General features: G+C 43.4%; 1 protein-coding gene across 1 annotated transcript in view; it reads left to right on the top strand.

Annotated features, from left to right (window-relative positions):
• The window catches only part of DAPK1 (death associated protein kinase 1), a 257,141-nt gene that overhangs the window by 7,239 nt on the left and 231,372 nt on the right, over window positions 1-18,530 (top strand). Inside the window, exon 2 of the mRNA XM_082258253.1 lies at window positions 6,963-7,123. Within this exon, the coding sequence (XP_082114379.1) occupies window positions 7,062-7,123 (62 nt within the window). The 5' untranslated portion in view covers window positions 6,963-7,061. The remainder of the gene's footprint in view (window positions 1-6,962; window positions 7,124-18,530) is intronic.

Genomic DNA, 18,530 nt, shown 5'->3' with positions numbered 1-18,530 from the left:
CCGCCAAGTCTGTAGCATTCTTAGCCGATGCGGGAGCAGTAACAGGTCTGTGGCCACAACATAAGCTCTTATTAATTGCTTTAGACGAGCAATCTGGTTAAAATTTTGGGAGGGGGACCTTACCTCCAAGAATAAATTAGGCTGTATTCCCTTTGAGGGTAAGTTATTGTTCGGTTCTACCTTAGAGGAAGTACTAAACCCCAGGGCAAGAAACCCTTTTGTGGCTTCCAGATAAAATCTCATTTTAAATCGGGTGTTCAACAGACCCAAGAAGAAGTGATCTTTCAATAGAGATAAAGCAGGGGGGGGAGGGGGCACTCTTTGCTCCTTCAACCCCTATGAAGAGTTTGCAGTGATGCCGAATTGCGGATGGGAGGAAGGTTGACCCGGTTTGCCAAACAGTGGGCAGAAGTCACCAAAAATTATTTCGTCCTCCAGATTATAAGAGATGGCTACAGGTTGAAATTCAGACTGCCCCCTCCCCGGGGATTTTTTTCTTACCCGTCTGCCCAGGGATCTGGACAGAAAACAGGCCATGTTAAGCCCCGTACACACGCACAGATTGTTGGCCAACTGATCGGCCAACTTTTGTTGTTTGTTGGTTGAAATGTGCTCTAGACTTGCACTGGACTTGTTGGCCAACAAAAACCAACTTCAGAAGTGATGTCATGTGATGGTTGACTTTCCATGTGTTTTTTCTTCTCTGAGCATGCCCAGTTTTGCTCTGATTTTTGTCTGCCGAAATCTGTACTGACTGAGGAACAATCGGCCGTTCTTTGTTGGCCGACAAAAATTTTATAGCATGCACACCAGATTTTTTTCGGCCGAAAATTCGCAGTTGGTTGTCGGAAGCATCATACTAACAAGCCTACAATTGGCAGATTGGACATTGGCCAACAATTTACGCCCAAAAATCTGTGCGTGTGTACGGGGCTTTAGATATGATCTCCCTCTGGGAGTTGGAGCAAGTGATTTCTCCTGTTCTGGAGAATCAAAGATTTCAGGAGTTCTACTCCCACGTCTTTCTTGTAAGGAAGTCTAACGGCAAGTTTCGGATGATCCTGAACTTAAGTGTCCTGAACAGGTTTTTGATTTACAAATGATTCCATATGGAAAACATTTATTCAGTCAGGAATCTGTTACTTCCAGGGGTTTTTATGATCACCAATGATGTACCAATTTGCCACGATCATCAGAGATTTCTGAGATTTTCAGTCCTCACGGAGAACGGGCCACGCCATTGGCAGTTCAATGCTCTTCCTTTTGGTCTCTCGGCTGCCCCGAGAATTTTCACGAAAATAATGGCCGAAGTCATGGCCTATTTTCAAATACTAAAGATCTCAATCGTCCCCTTTCTGGACGATTTCTTGATCTTTGCTTGGCTGGAGAAGGACCTCCTAAGAAATCTAGATCCTAAAAAATCTAGATTTTGTTTTACAGACCTTCTAGAGATTGGGCTGGAAGGTCAATCGGGAGAAATCTCGTCTGGTTCTTTCCCAGTCTGTTCTCTTTTTAGGTTACCTGACAGACACAGTAGGCCAAAAGATCCTTCTTCCAGTAGAGAAGGTTTCAAAGCTTATTCTCTCAGAATTTCTCTCGGTACAGAATTTCAGGTTGCTCCCACAGGCCTCCCTCCACCAAATAAATGCAGTTTTCAGGCCCAATGACCTCAGCAATCCCAGGAGTGCCATGGGCCCAATTACATTCCATGACCCTTCAGGTTTTTCTTCTCATTGGGATCGCAGAAAGAGTTCTTTGAATCAATTAGTTCTTCTTCTGGGCGGGGATTCTTTCGGTCTGTCCTGGTGGGAACAGTGGGAACATCTGCAAAGAGAGACGCCTTGGGCGCAGCATTTTCCAATAAAAATTACCAACGCCAGTATGTGGATTTGGGGAGCTCAATTAGAGGGCTGACAGGCTCAGGGGGCTTGGCTTCTAGAAGAGGCAGCTAAGTCTTCCAATTTCAGGGAGCTTCTTGCGGTGGGAAAAGCTTTAGTTGCACTGGACTCAAGGATCCAAGCAAGGGAGCTGTTGGTCCTTTCGGACAATGCCACGGCCAAGGCATACCTCAACAAGCAGGGGGGTACCCGCTCATAACAATCTATCCCTAAAGCCCCGTACACACGCACAGATCGTCGTCATACAAACGTCGGCGGACGAAAGATCTGCCGATTGTACGCGTGTTAGTATGGTGCCTCCGACAGCTGTCTGCACACAATCCGCGGACAAGAGTCTTTCTTGCAAACATGAAAATTTTTGTCTGCGGACACCAGAACGGACGATTGTTCGCCTGTCAGTACAGAAATCAGCCGACAGACCGCAGATTTGCAAGACTGGGCATGCTCAGAAAATAAAAAACCCAGGGAAAGTTAACCATTACATGACATCACTTCTGCAGTCAGCTGAAGTCTGCGGAAAAAAATTCTTGTGCTGTCCTTGTGCTGTCTTTGCACTTTTCAACAGACACCGACATCCCGGGGAGAAAAGACGAACATTTGTATGACGACGATCTGTGCGTGTGTACGGGGCTTTAGTCAGCAAATTCTAGGCGGGGCAGAGAACCATGTTACATCCATCAGGGCAGTTCACATCAGTGGCACAGCAAATACTCTAGTGGACTATTTGAGCCGAGTGAGTATCAGTTGCAGCAACTGGGAGCTGAACCAAGAGATCTTCCAGGAGGTCTCTCTAAGATGGGATCTTCCTGCAGTGGATCTTTTTGCATCCAGTCTGAACCGAAAGCTTCCGGCTTTCTTCTTACTAGAGAGGGAGGCGGATGCTTTAGGGACGGATGCTCTGATTTACCCATGGAAGTTCAGTCTAGCTTATGCCTTCCCTCTGTTACCTCTGGTGGACTGGAAAATTCTCCCCCAGACCCACTGCAAGGGGGGATATTTACTTTCCCCAAAATTCAGCTTTAATTTTGTTCAGGAAAAAAAAAAAACTATCCCGTGACACAGAATAAAAATTCGGAAGTGATGTAATGTGTTGTAGTGTATTTTCCAAAGACAATCGTTCCATCGGATAATTTCACATGAATTGTCAATGATTGGCTCTCAAAAGCTCTGTATTGATGATCAGATTATCGTATGATTCCTTCAAAAGCAGTATTTTTTGTATGATTTTCTGATCGTGTGTACAGGCCATAAGGTTTAAGCTGCAAATCACATTACCTGTCCACTTTTAACATGAAAGAGACCCATCACATAAACAGGTTGCAACGGGGGGGGGGGGGGGGGGGCACTCCTTACATATCCCTCTGGCAACTGGCAAGGACCCCCATTTAGCACCCTTCTAAACCACTTCTGGACCGGAAGGATTTACCCCCTTAATGACCAGGCCATTTTTTGTGATACGGCACTGTTACTTTAACTGTCAATTGCGTGGTCGTGCAACGCTGTACCCAAATATAATATGTCCTTTTTTTCCCCCCACAAATAGAGCTTTCTTTTGGTGGCATTTAATCACCTGTGCAATTTTTTTTTTTTTTTTTGCTCTTTAAACAAAAAAAAAAACTAGCCTTTTTTTCATCATTTTATGCCAATATGTATTCTGCGACATATTTTTTTTTTAAAAAACATCCCAATAAGTGTATATTGATTGATTCAGGCAAACGTTACCGCGTCTACAAACTAGGGGAAAGATTTATGTACTTTTTTTTTTTTTTTTTTTTACTAGTAATGGTGGCGATCAGTGTTTTGTTTTTTTTTCTTTGTTTTTTTCGGCACTGCTACATTGCGGCGTACGGATCGGACACCTAACTGACATTTTTGACACTTTTGGGGGGGCATTGACATTACTTCAGTAATCAATGCTAAAAATATGCACAATTACTGTACTAATGACACTGACAAGGAAGGGGTTAACACCAGGGGCGATCAAAGGGTAAATGTGTCCCTAGAGGGTGCTTCCTAACTGTGTGGGGGGGATGAGCTTTCTGCATGAACACAGAGACCTTTGTTCCTAAATAAGAGGGACACAGGATCTCTGTGTTCATTACTGACAGAACAGCGGCACAACGCTGTTCTGTCTCCATGGGGAGCGATCGTGGGTGCCCGGCAGCCACCGGACCCTCTGATTAGCTTCCCCTGTAGCGAATGGGAGCACAAGCGCGCCCCTGCTAGTGGTCCCACAAAGCGACATACAGGTATGTTGTTTTGCGGGACAGAGCCAACCTGCTGCAGTAAAACTACGGCGGCTGGTCGGCAAACGGTTAAATAGGGGTCCTAGAAGTTTCTGGAATGTTCTGGGGGGTCAGATGACCGAAACTGAAAATGCAGGATGCATTTGGCCAGAACTGAAAACTTTTTTTTTTTTTACAGTTATTTTTATATAGAATTGTATTTAACTTTTTAATTGATATCCTGAATTTAAATGAATATAAATTTATTGGCACCTTTTTATCTGAAGAAAAATGCATCCCTTTAAATTCATTGTATGTCTTTACACTGGTCCTGTGTGCTTCCATTGTGATGTTAAAAATCCTGATTTCTGCATTTTTGGTCAAAAAATACCTCCCTGTTGAAACGCACGACAAAAATGCATCGGTGTTATTTTTTTAATGTGGTTTTTGAGTCACACAATCTATAAATTTGAGTCACACGATCTATAAATTTGAGTCACACGATTTATAAATTAAAAATAAAAAAACATAAGCACAGCAAAATCCCATGCGATTTCAGTGCCATTATGCGCACCTTTTTTCTCTTTTTGGCAAAATGCCGATAACACAATTTTTGACCGATATGTTTTGGCCCATCTCTATATCTAATGTATGGAATCTCAACCTAAACATAGCAGTGACTTTCCAGGTACAGTATATGACTGTGACTCGGCCTCACAGCTGTATGTCTATAGTGGGAGATTCCAGCTAGCCATGCACACAGCTTTCTCTCAGACTGCGGGCAATACTTGGGACTAGTCCTCCTCCCTGTCTGTACTTTCTGGGCACAACTTATATAGTTCAGTTCTTCTTAAGGGGCCCTCTGTGGTCCCAGGTGATGGACAACTTAGGCAGTGATTACGTCATCCAGAAGAGACCTGGGCACCAAAAGAATGACCTTACCGCACAGTAGAGAAGGAATATATTTAGTTTTCCTTTGATAGTGAAACTAGGGTTGTCCTTTAATATATCATTAAAGTAGTAGTGGAATGACATATTGCACACACTGGGTAGGTAATACTGTACATAGAAGTGGGTGGAGTGAAATGTGTTTGTACATAAAGAGGAAGGTAAATGTGCTGAGGGTTATGGAGATGTAGTGAAGGAAGTGAAACTGCTCTGCTTTATTTACACCCTATGTAAAACGTGAATACTTTGCATTGTTTGTGTGTAAATGTCTGGCTAACTCTTTGACTATGTAAGCTATGCTGATGTATAGTACTATAATGAGTGATCGGACATGTGTATTAGCAGTATATTACGTGAACCTCATAAGATGGGATGATCTGGCAAACTTTCCCACACACAGGGAGTTGTCCACTGCCAGCTAATGAGATGACTTATTTGGACTTTCAAACTGTCAGCTAAGTTTCATTTGTATCTTTTTGTTTAGTTTGTATCCTTTTTATTTGTTTATTTTTTATCTCTTTTACTTGTGTTTTTATTTTTAATATATATATATATATATATATATATATATATATATATATATATATATATATATATATATATATTCTTTTTTATCTTTTTCTGTATTGCGTATATATATATATATATATATATATATATATATATATATATATATATATATATATATATATATATATATATATATATAATTTTTTTTTTGTTTGGATTATTTTTTAAGCAGTTCTCTCTTATACACTATACAGGCAGTCCCCGGGTTGTAAACAAGATAGGGTCTGTAGATTTGTTCTTAAGTTGAATTTGTAAGTCGAAACAGGTACATTTTTTTTTAATTGTAGTTCCAATCAAAAAAATAATTTTTACGTTTTTTTGGATAGCATAGGGAAGGGGTAACACCCCTGTAACATTTGTTTTGCTCTCTGTAGATTTCACCTCACTTTCTGTCCCTATGACAATTGGATTTTGAAAATTTTGGTGGTGTTCTGTAAACAAGGATTGGTGATAAAGCTTCAGTGGAGACACCTTTTTCCCATCAGAACTCTTACAGGAGTGAATTCCCCTTTCTAGGGGGAGATTTCTCCTCACTTCCTGTTGTCTCCCTCCATTTGTAAGAAGTAGGAGTTGTTTGTAAGTCGGATGTTTGTAACTCGGGGACCGCCTGTACAAACTAGTATAAGGAATATTTTCATTCTTTTTCATAGTCCCACCTCCTGCTTTCTAGCATTCTCATTTCCTCCTTCCATGTTTACCTCCATGACTTCTCCAGAGCCTGTTCCATCCTTTGGAGCACACTACTCCAATCTGTCAAGCTTTTTTGCTCTTTCTGATTTTAGGTGGTTCTTGAAAACTCCCCTCTTCAGGGAAGCCTATCCTGCCTTTAGGCTTCATTCACATATAGGCATCTCAGATCAAGGGGAGAATCGCATTGCAAATCGCGGGACGCCCTTGCGATTCCCACGACTTGCAATGGCACCCCAAACGCGGCGTGATTTTGCTGCGATGTTCACCCGATGAATCGTGGTAAAATTGCGCAAACAGAATTGTGGGACGTTTGTGTGTTTGGCATATTTTTTTTTGTTTTCCCAAACATTCCTTTCCTGAACGCTCTGGTGGAGCGTTGCTTTTTCTGCCTCTAAAGACCTGTAAATGCCTGTGTGTGCATGGACACATAGGCTAAGGTAGAGGGGCACTGGAAAAAATATTCAAAAGCCTGTAAAAGTGGGGTTTTTGATGTCCTGTGTGTATAAGGTCTTAGATTGCTGGCTGATTAGTGTGTCAGCTTGTTTTTGAATGCCTGATTATGCAAATGAGATCAATGCTTCCTGTACAAGTGTACAAATATAATACTTCACACGGTTTCTTTCTTTTGTAGGAAATGTAAGATGCCCATGGATGGTAGCTATCTGACTTGGTGGTGGTGATGACTTCCAGCTGTAGAAAGCAGCAGGCTTGCACATAGCATTGAGACACCATGACAGTGTTTAGACAGGAAAACCTGGAGGACTACTATGAGGTTGGAGAAGAACTTGGAAGGTAAGCAGAAAAAGCCGTGCAATAAAGTTTTTGTTTTACTCAGTTACTTTTTTATTTCTAGTTATGGTATCTTCTTGCTTGTTGGATAGCTGAGAGATCTGAAGATTTCCAGCAACTTTGATATATCAGAGGTAGAGTACATACTAGCTTGGTTGGACTTTTTTAGCCAATTCCCTTTTGTGTTGGTTATCCCTTGACAATAGATTAGAATATCCAGAGCCACAATGAGTCTTGTTCATGGAATATGTACAGATAGCAGCAATGTTTACTAGGGCTATGTTGACTGATTGTATGTTGGATTTTCCTAAGATGTAGGTGCTTTTTTTTGTTTGGTCGGAATAAGTTTGCAGAGCCTCATACTGGGATTATGTAGGCGAAGAGGAACGTACAAAGAATGACAGCTCCTAGCAGCTAAAAAGCATATATCTTCTATTTTTTTTGTCTGCTCTAAACTGATGATGATCAGCATGTGGTTGCTATGGATTACTGTAGTTTGTATGTAACACCGATCTTTGCTTTATATTTGCAAATGTAACTTTCCTTTAAAAGTCATACTCCTCAGGATGTCATAGCTGTCAGTGGTACAGGTGACCACAGATACTGTGTGGCTCCCAGCTGATATTCAATGATTTTGTAGAACAGTGGGTACAGGAATCATTATTCTGCCTGTCTGGTTTTGGAGATCAGCTACATTATGTTAGCAGCTGTTCTAGCCTCAGAAATAAATAGTGTGACTTCATTATATTTAGAGCTCTAAATGCCTCTGACCTCAAAAGCTAAAGAAAATATATAGGCAAAACTTTTTTTTATTTTGGATGGAGTAGGGGAGGGTTTTACCTAATGTAAGGTTTATTAGATGAGGTCTAATCAGACAAAACACGTCGGGTATGTTGCCATTGCGTTCTATATGATCTTTTATTGAAAAGCGTTTTTTATCCATCTAATTGTACGTTTTTTGATCTTTAATAAATGTCAGTTTTGCGTGGTTTTACACTATGTGGAGTTTATTCTTTTAATTGAGCCTATTTGGAGAAGATTCCATCCAGAATTATTGTGACTGAGTGGTCCTCTGGTTGGAGCATTTTACATTAAAGTGGAATATATTGCCGTCGGAGTGAAAAGTGGCGAGAGTTTATCCAGATATCTTTCTCCTTTCCGGATGGTTATATATATAGGGCTGGGCGATAAAACGATACCGATATGTATCGCGATAGTCCCGTGAGAGATAGCAATAAAAAAATTGAACGATAAAACCGTTCGATATTAGAACTTGAAAGTACCGTATATACTCGAGTATAAGCCGAGTTTTTCAGCACATTTTTTTGTGCTGAAAACGTACCCCTCGGCTTTTCCTCGAGTCAAGGAAAAAAAAGTCCGCTCCGACGGGTTTAAGCTTTAAAAATGGCGCCGCCCGTCGCATACATGTCACCGCGCACGCGCCGCCGCCGCTCGGGAGAGGCCGGGAATAGCCGAAATTATACGAGCGGTGGCGGCGCGTGCGCAATGACGTGGCGGCGCCATTTTTAAAATGAAGGCGCCTCTGGAACAGGTAAGTGAAACAGCTTCACTACCTGCCATTATGCAGGGCTGCGGGCACACTACAAGGGATGCAGTGCTGCGGGCATGGTCTACCTGTACCATGCCCACAGCACTGCATCTCCTGTAGTATGCCCACAACCCCGGATCCTCTTGTACCATGCCAGTACCCTGCATTCTCCTGCACCATGCCAGTACCCTGCATTCTCCTGCACCATGCCAGTGCCCTGCATTCTCCTGCACCATGCCAGTGCCCTGCATTCTCCTGCACCATGCCAGTGCCCTGCATTCTCCTGCATCATGCCAGTGCCCTGCATTCTCCTGCATCATGCCAGTACCCTGCATTCTCCTGCACCATGCCCGCCGCCCTGCATTCTCCTGTACCATGCCCACCGTCCTGCATTCTCACCCTAGGGTCCTTATTTTAAATGGGTAATAAAAAATATCAATAATTATCGATATCGACCAATATGAAACACTGATATCGTGATACAGTTTTCAGCCATATCGCCCAGCCCTAGTTATATACATACTGCTGCTGATACCGACCCACTAGGCGTATGCCAAACTGGGTCCCTAATTTCTGGTGCCCCCCCCCCCCCCCTAATGTTGGTGGTGGTAATTCTAAGCACAGTGTCTTGAAAATTCACGTGGATTACACATTGATGATACACTTTTTTCACAACACTTTGGACTTTTTTTTATTTATGGTTATCAACAATTCATATTCATTTATCTTTAATAAATATATATGCACTTTATGTTTGTTATGGTTTAGCGCTGCACTTTTTTTGTTAAGGTTTAATTTTGCCATCTTTGTTCCTTTGGGGAGATTTATCTTCACTTCCTGTACCATAACCAAACGGGAAGTTAGAGGAAATCCCTGCAAATTAACCTCTTGGTGCCAGAGGCTCCTGGCCCTTTAAGGGGTTTAGGGAGGTGGAGCAGGGTTTATGATCAGGTGACTGACATCATTGGCTGTCACTGTGGTCACATGATCGGAAAGCTGCTGATGGCACTGTCCGAAACGATGTGGCGCCACAAACCGATTCCCAAAAGTAGTTTCTGTACTACTTTTGGCGACTTTAGGGGGCAATTTCAATAGACATCTGTGCAGGAACCTGCACAGATGTCTGTGAAATCGCCCCCGAAGTCGGACTGAAAATGGCGGTTTGAAATAGTGCGAGTTTGAAACCGGCCTCAGTGTGAACCTAGGCTTAGTTTATACTTTAAAGTTGAGGCATTTAAATGCTAACTTGACCTTCTGCAGCAGTTTACATGTTACACCAGTATGTAAGGTGTCACATTTAACAAATGAAACCACTCCTGAACCGCCACCCTCCCTTTCCGCCATGATAGCAATAACTGAATGAACTACAAAACCCTTCTGCCACTACTGCAGACAGACTTGTAGTTCTTAATGGAACACAAAGCAGTGATTACCACATGTGTCACATTGACACTTCCTTCAGCTCTCTAGGGCCTCATGCACACTGAGCATAAAAAATGCAGCTTATACAGGCATTTCTTTTTTCTTATTGTTTTCTTTTAGCCTGTAGAAGCAACTCTATTTTAGCCTGTGTGTCAATGCACATTTGGGTGTTTACAGGCATATTTGTAGAGGAGTGTTTACAAAACCTCATCACAAGTTTGTTTTTGAGAGGAGCTTTCAGAAAAAATGCTTGAGACACCTAAACTCTGCGTTTAGGTGCGCCAAGCATTTTTAAGTGTACATTTTTCCAGTGTTTTGAGGGAAAACTCTTAAAAACGCAAACACGCATGCATTGTGCTCCATAGGAGCCTTTTTTCTGCCAGCAGTTCTGGCATTTTTTTTATTTTCTGCTGCACAGTGTGCACTGATCCTAACTGAAAGTCTCTCTACCTTGGTACAGTCATAGAGCTAGTGAAAGAGTCTGCAGGAGGCTGGCATTGCCCGTCACACAAACAGGCACATGGCTGGGCAGGCAGAGAGACTAGTTCCCTATTAGGTCTGTCTTGCATGTGATTGGCAGTGGGCAGCCGTGTGATGGGGCCGATGTTGCCTAATGGGAAACTGAGACTATTTCACCCTCAGATCCACCTCCTGTGTGACTTGTCATTGCCCGCACATGGGCATTGCCATATTTGGGTAAGGATGTAATCTAGCATCGCTGCCCCTCTGTTTACATTCAGCTTCCGGGCAGGGAATCAGGCTGGGGATAGACCGGCCCCTAAATCAGGCTGGGGATAGACCGGCCCCTAAATCAGGCTGGGGATAGACCGGCCCCTAAATCAGGCTGGGGATAGACCGGCCCCTAAATCAGGCTGGGGATAGACCGGCCCCTAAATCAGGCTGGGGATAGACCGGCCCCTAAATCAGGCTGGGGATAGACCGGCCCCTAAATCAGGCTGGGGATAGACCGGCCCCTAAATCAGGCTGGGGATAGACCGGCCCCTAAATCAGGCTGGGTTTAGACCGGCCCCTAAATCAGGCTGGGTTTAGACCGGCCCCTAAATCAGGCTGGGGATAGACCGGCCCCTAAATCAGGCTGGGGATAGACCGGCCCCTAAATCAGGCTGGGGATAGGCCGGCCCCTAAATCAGGCTGGGGATAGGCCGGCCCCTAAATCAGGCTGGGGATAGGCCGGCCCCTAAATCAGGCTGGGGATAGGCCGGCCCCTAAATCAGGCTGGGGATAGGCCGGCCCCTAAATCAGGCTGGGGATAGACCGGCCCCTAAATCAGGCTGGGGATAGGCCGGCCCCTAAATCAGGCTGGGGATAGGCCGGCCCCTAAATCAGGCTGGGGATAGGCCGGCCCCTAAATCAGGCTGGGGATAGGCCGGCCCCTAAATCAGGCTGGGGATAGACCGGCCCCTAAATCAGGCTGGGGATAGACCGGCCCCTAAATCAGGCTGGGGATAGACCGGCCCCTAAATCAGGCTGGGGATAGACCGGCCCCTAAATCAGGCTGGGGATAGGCCGGCCCCTAAATCAGGCTGGGGATAGAGCCCTGTAAGGGAAGCTTTCACATTAATGACAGCTTCCCAGCACAGATATGCTCCACTGGAGTTCCTCCACCGACTCAAAGCTGGTCTTATTTACCGCCAGTTTCCCAATCTGTGAACTGATGGTATTTCTTTAAGAATCTGTCACAGCCACAGCTTTAAACCTAAATGTATTGTTTAGTGGATTACCTGAACTATTACTTTTGTATGATATGGCTTGTATTTATTAATGCAGCAGGTTAACTTTGCATGTTCTATTCACAATCCATTTACAAGCTGTAATCTGATATTGTTAAATTACAATAGCTACATTCTGTTCATTGCTTCTGCTTTTTTTTTTATTTCCTAGCATAAAAAGATACTTAAGACTATACTAATACAATCTCTACATAGGCGTTTATAGACAAAGAGGTGGTGGAAAAGTTGATTTTCCTTGGTCCTTTGCAATGCTGGAATAATGTGGTTGTTTTATTTGTGACGTTTTTAAGCTGCTGCATGCTTTGTGTTTCACTGATCTTCAAAGTAATGCCGGGCTGGAAAAATCCCAGGAACCAGGTAGCCAACACTCCTTAAAAGATGTATGGGATTTTTTTTTAAGACTCCTACTTTCCTAGCTGGATGCAGCATTGGTGCATCTGTCCCCTGCCTGCTCTAACATTGAACCAAGCAATCAAACACCATTGATCACTCATTTCCCACAGCTCCTTGAGCAGAGAGCCGGTGACTGTCAGCGCTGGACTGTGGAGGGGGCAGGAGCGGCAAGCTCTGTCTCTCAGCAGGTCGCTGAGAGGCTGAGCCAGGCATGTGGGCGGATCCTGACTCCATTGTCGCAATCTTGCCTGAGCCTGAACTGGGTCTGTGACATCAGCTGACAGCGGGCTTCAACCCGCTGTCTGCTGAAAACGGTTCACAGTAGTGCAGAACGAGTTTTGGCTATACTTTTTCCTTTAAAGCTGAACTGAAATGATGTGCTATGTCGACGCTGCAAGGGTTTACTGCTTGTTTCTGTCTAGGGGTCCAGATAAATGTACAGCAATATAATGTAGGGATGCACCGAATGTTCGGCGGCCGAACATTATTCGGCCGAAAATAGAAAAAATAGCACTTTCGGTGTTCGGCCGAATAAGTCAAAAGGCCGAATAATTTTGTGCCGAATAATAGGGCTGAACGATAGTCGATATGATATTGACTATCGTTCTGTGGCCGTAGGCGATATTCATATCGCCGAGGTCACGATATTTACAGGGGGAAGGGACTCGGAGGAGGACAGGAGGACTCACAGACTTCCGTGAAGCCGGAACACTTCAGCGGTGAGCATACATTACTCACTCGTGCATTGCAGCCCGCCCCACACATTCAGTGAGTCTTACTCTCCTCCCTAGTTTTTTCAATGGCACATTCAGGAAGCCAATCACGCCGTGATTAGCTGCACAGCGTACCAATCACGCGTGCCTGCACACCTGATTGGTTCCGCTGTGCCGCTACTCACGGCGTGATTGGCTTCCTGAATGTGCCATTGAAAAAACTAGGGAGGAGAGTAAGACTCACTGAATGTGTGGGGCGGGCTGCAGTGCACGAGTGAGTAATGTATGTATGCGGCTGTGCTCCTTTCCAGGCTCCTACTAGTCAACCTCCAGCCTCCTACTACCACCACTATGAGAGACTGTCTGTCACTGTATAATCTGATCGAGTCCACACTGACACTGACTGACTGTCACTGAGTAATTGATGTTACCACATTAACCCTGACCTGCCCAGTGCCCTGTATCTGCAATTAAAATTTACAAGGCTGCCTGCATGCTTCCTGATTTCCATTCCCAGCATCCTTCCCAATCCCTACAGTGTCACTAACATTAACCCTATGGTACAAGGCTGCAGTGTGCACTGAATCCCATTCCCTTCAGTAACATTTAGGGAGAGAGAGAGACATGAGAGGACGAGAGAGAGAGAGAGAGAGGACAAGAGAGAGAGAGAGAGAGAGACACGAGAGGACAAGAGAGAGGACAAAAAATTGGCAAAATAAATGGAAAAAATGCAAAACACCGCGTTCGGTATTCGGCCTTCGGCCAAACATTTTATTATTATTCGGCTTCGGCCAAGAATTTCATTTCGGTGCATCCCTAATATAATGTCCTCTGACTTCAGCAATGTAATGTTCTTTGACTTCAGCAATGTAATGTCCTCTGACATCATCAAGAGTGATACTGGGACCATAGCTCTGCATTGGATGTAAGGATGCCGAGAGACAGTCCACTGCTTGAGTATAGAGGAGAACGGTCTGCCGGGGGAGTGTAGGATCAGGTAAATAAACATGCTTTTTCCATCCCCTAGACAGAAACCTGTAACCCTTGCAAGCGTAGCCTCACTGCAAGGGGGGACTTTTACTTCTCCCAGAGTTGGGCTTTACAATTTACAGTTGACGCCTAACTTTTTAAGATTTTCTCTACTAGTTCTAAATTTAATATCAAAGTTTCACTAAGACCACATCATGAAAACTAGCAATAAATGGTGTACTACATGCTGTTCATACTCTATCACTTTGTGATTAGTTTTCTGTATTCTGGAAAGAACCTGGTTGATCCTGCTGCTCTCTATCTCCACCTTCTGTTCATGTCCCCAATTCAGTTAGGGATTTTGCAGCTGTGGTGGCAACTCTGCACATGCTCAGTTTTCAGTGAGTTTCTGTGCTAAGCATTTCCTCCCTATCACATCTGAGCAGCCCATGTGACTATAGAGTCACACATGTGGGTTTATACACAGTGATAAATGACAGCCCACTCCCTACCTCCCTCCTCCTCCATGCCCATTAAAAAGCTAAACACAATGGGGGTAGGATATTACATGTAGATTGATGGAGGCTTAACCTCCCTATTTAGTGGTGCACCGAAATGAAAATTCTGGTGCCAAAATCGAAATATCAGGATGCACTTGACCAAAACTGAAACCGAAATTGGCGGATGAAAAATATTTAAATTGTTATAAGTAATTGTATTCTATTCGTCTTTTTAATTAATATTATGAATTTAAATGAATATGAATTTGTTGTCGGCCATTATTGTCACCTTTTTGAAGCAGTGTTAAAAATCTTGCTTGCTGCATATTTGGTCAGTTAAAAAAAGAAAAATGCACCTCCCCATTAAAATGCATTAAGAATGCATTAAAATGCACTGATGTGGCATTTTTGATTCATTTTTTGAGTCACATGACCTATGGCAAACACACCATAAGCATGGAAAAACATCAGACATTTTCGGCAACTATTATGAGCACCTTTTTTTCCCTGAAAACCCTATTTTCGGCAGGCGAATTTTCGATGTGTTACTACTCTTCTAAAAGACAGGTTGGAGGGGCGTGACACAGCCTGTGACTGGCAGAAATCCGCCCATACCATGGCTTTTCCAAAAAATATTAATTTGATTTCAAATATTTATTTGTATGTCAATTTAAAAAAGTTTGATTTTTTTTTTTCTTTTTACTCTGTATTCCCAAGGCTTTTTTTTCTTTTATTTTAAACGTGTGACCAGCAGTAGAGGACTAGTAGCTCCTCCTGCTTATGTTTCCCTGCAAACAGGCTGGGAAAGAGCTGGGTCATGTGATAGCTGTATATCTATAAGGAAAAGGGTACTTACATTTTTTTTAATTTAGAATAATTACGGTGCCAATATCCATATACAGATCACTTTAAAGCAGGACTAACATTTTTAAATGGTTTACAGGTTATCAATAAGATATTCTAAAAGTTTGATGGCAGATATAGATGGTGTCGAATTTTTGTAGCCTGTATTGGGATAAACCAATTCTGCGTGATTATCAGTGATCATGCTTTGTTTGATATACTTTCTAAAGGTATATACGGACATGTATAAAGCAAGCAAATGATGACTTCATTTTGTTTTATGTTTGTTTAGCTTATAGCCTGCAGTAGATAACTGCGATTACAGAAGAATTTTATGGTAAAATCTTCTTATCTGTGGCGTGTGAAGTATTCTAGGAATAAGAATACATTTAAGGTGCAGAAATTGTGGCTACTAAATTGGTGCGCATGGATGACCGACAAAAGATATTTTATGGAAGATACTGAGGGTTCCCCGTGAGTATTCTCCTGCCCCCATTATTAAGACTATAGTAATCACACAACAATGCACTCAATTCTTCAATTACAATATGCCCCATTTACTTTATTTCCATCCCCCGCCCCAGTCAGAGACCAAATACAACAGCCCCCTACAGTCACATTAAACAGCACGTTCTGTACATTGTGCCTATCTGCACCATTATGCTTGGTTAGAGCTGCATTGTATTCAGTGGATTTTTACTGGCCTATTTCTGAATCCTGAACTAGTTGTTCAATACAACTTACATCTATGTTGTTATATTACAGGAATGCAACTCATATATACACTAATTGCAATGTGAAGAAAAAAAAAAAAAAAAAAAAAATATATATATATATATATATATATATAATAGGGGTCAATTCGCTAAGCTGTAAATATCACCTACATTTTTGCATTAAAATAACACGTGCGGTATTTATCTCAAAAGTAGTCAATGCACTAAAAAAAACATGCGTTTATTTAACCACTTAAGCCCCGGAAGATTTTACCCCCTTCCTGACCAGGGGGTATTTTGCGATTCGGCACTGCGTGACTTTAACGGACAATTGCGCGGTCGTGCAACGCTGTACCTAAACGAATTTGGCGTCCTTTTTTTCCCACAAACAGAGCTTTCTTTTGGTGGTATTTGATCACCTGTGCGATTTTTTGATCACGCGCTATAAACAAAAAAAGAGCGTCAATTTTGCAAAAATAGCAATATTTTTCACATTTTTTTATATGAAATTCCCCCCCAAAAAATGTAAAAATCAAAATTTTTTAACATTTTCGGCCAATTTGTTTTATGCTACCTATGTTTGGTAAAAAAAATCGCAAAAAGCGTATTTTGATTGGTTTGCGCAAAAGTTATCGCGTTTACTAACAAAGGGAAAGATTTTTGTCATTTTTGTTGTTTTTTTTTTAACGCGTAATGGCGGCGATCTGCGATTTTTTTTTTTTTTTTTTTTTTTTGCGGTACTGCGACATTGTGGCGGACAGATCGGACCCTTGACTGACATTTTTGACACTTTTGGGGTTACCAGTGACATTTCTACAGTAATCAGTGCTATACATATGCACTGTTACTGTAAAAATACACTGGTAGTGAAGGGGTTAACTTTATTTGAGAGGGAGGGGCTGTGTGTGTCCCTAGGGGCGTGCTTTCTACTGTGATTGGCTGTGGCTTCAGATGTATGAAGAGTGATCGACGGTTCTACATAGTAGAACCGTATGATCATCATTCATACACAGGGGAGAATGACAGGCAGCTTGTTTACACAAGCCGCCTGACTTTCTCCCTCTCCCCTGCCGATCGCCGAGTGACCGGCGGACATCGGGTCCGCTGGTCACACGTGCGGGGGGGTGCGTGAGCGCGCCTCCGGCGGCGCGCGCTCGCTCGCTCCCTAGACCCTCACAGGCTAGCGACGTAGACCTACGTCGCTTTGCCTGTGAGGGGCTGACTGCCGACGTAGATCTGCGTTAGGCAGTCGGCAAGTGGTTAAAGCAGAGCTCCAGCCCCCCCACCTCTACCAAAAAATTGATAGTCAGCAGCTACAAATACTGTAGCTGCTGACTTTTAATATTGGGACACTTATATTTTCAGGGATCCCACCATGTTGGCAGCTCTGCTGATTGTTTTAGTCGTCTTTCGGGTGCTGCCGCCGCCAATCCTTATAAGGGAAGCAGCAGTGGAGCTGTGCGGCTTCACAGCTGGTTCCCTACTGCACCTGCGCTTTGTTAATGGCCTGGCGGTGGGGGGAAGGAGGAGGAGTGCCAAAATTCTGGGGGACCTCGCCGCAGCCAAGTCATCCAGAAGTGGAGACAGATACCTGTCAAAAACAGGTGCCATACACCCCCCCCTCCCCCGAAAAGCTGCCAAATGTGGCAGCGGAGGGGGAGAGGAAGCAAACAAGCAGGGCTTCTCCTTTTGGGTGGAGCCCCGCTTTAATAAATGCTTTAAATATTTATGTTTTGGATTATTTAGCACTTAAGTTTTCGTTTTTGATTTTTGGCGCTTTTTCGCATTTTTTTTTTTTTTTCAGGCTAATACTGCACCATAAGGCACACAGTAAGGGCTCTTTCACACGGGCGTTCCTTTTTTTTTTGCCCGATCAGGTCCTTTTTTTTTTTTTTTGTAAGGGTCCTTTCACACGGCCGCTCAGCTGCTTTCCGTGTGTCCGCAAATCATCCTATTTTTTTGCGGATGATTTGCGGACATCAATGTAAGTATATGTCACTGCGGGTGTCAGCGGAATACCATCCGCTGACACCCGATTTTCCTCCTGTCAGTTCTGTTCCGTTTTTATGAACGGAACAGAACCCTATTTTTCCTTCCGTGTAAAAAACGGAAAGGAAGGAAAATCGGATGTCAGCGGTGTCATCCGCTGACATCCGCAGTGCCATAGACATACATTATGTCCGCATATCATCCGCAAACGGATGGGATGATATGCGGGCACACGGAGCGGATGACAGAAATGTCATCCGCTCCGTGGAAAAAAAAAAAAAAAGTCCCGCAGCGGACCTTTCACACGGAGCGGCCGTGTGAAAGGAGCCTAACGGACACGGATGACACTTGTGTCATCCGGTCCGTATGTCCGTTTTTCATCCCATCCGTTTGCGGATGAAAAACTGACATAATGCATGTCTATGTAAATACGGATGTCTGCGGATGACACCACTGACATCCGTTTTTGCTTCAGTTCCGTTTTTTGAAAGGAAGAAAAAATAGGGTTCTCCTCTGTTCAAAAAAACTGAACTGAACTGAACTGAACTGACAAAAAACGGATGTC

The sequence above is a fragment of the Pelophylax lessonae genome (assembly GCF_965119305.1).
Source record: "Pelophylax lessonae genome assembly, chromosome: 1".
NCBI classification, from domain to species: Eukaryota; Metazoa; Chordata; class Amphibia; order Anura; family Ranidae; genus Pelophylax; species Pelophylax lessonae.
This window is presented reverse-complemented; position numbering and strand designations above follow the sequence as displayed.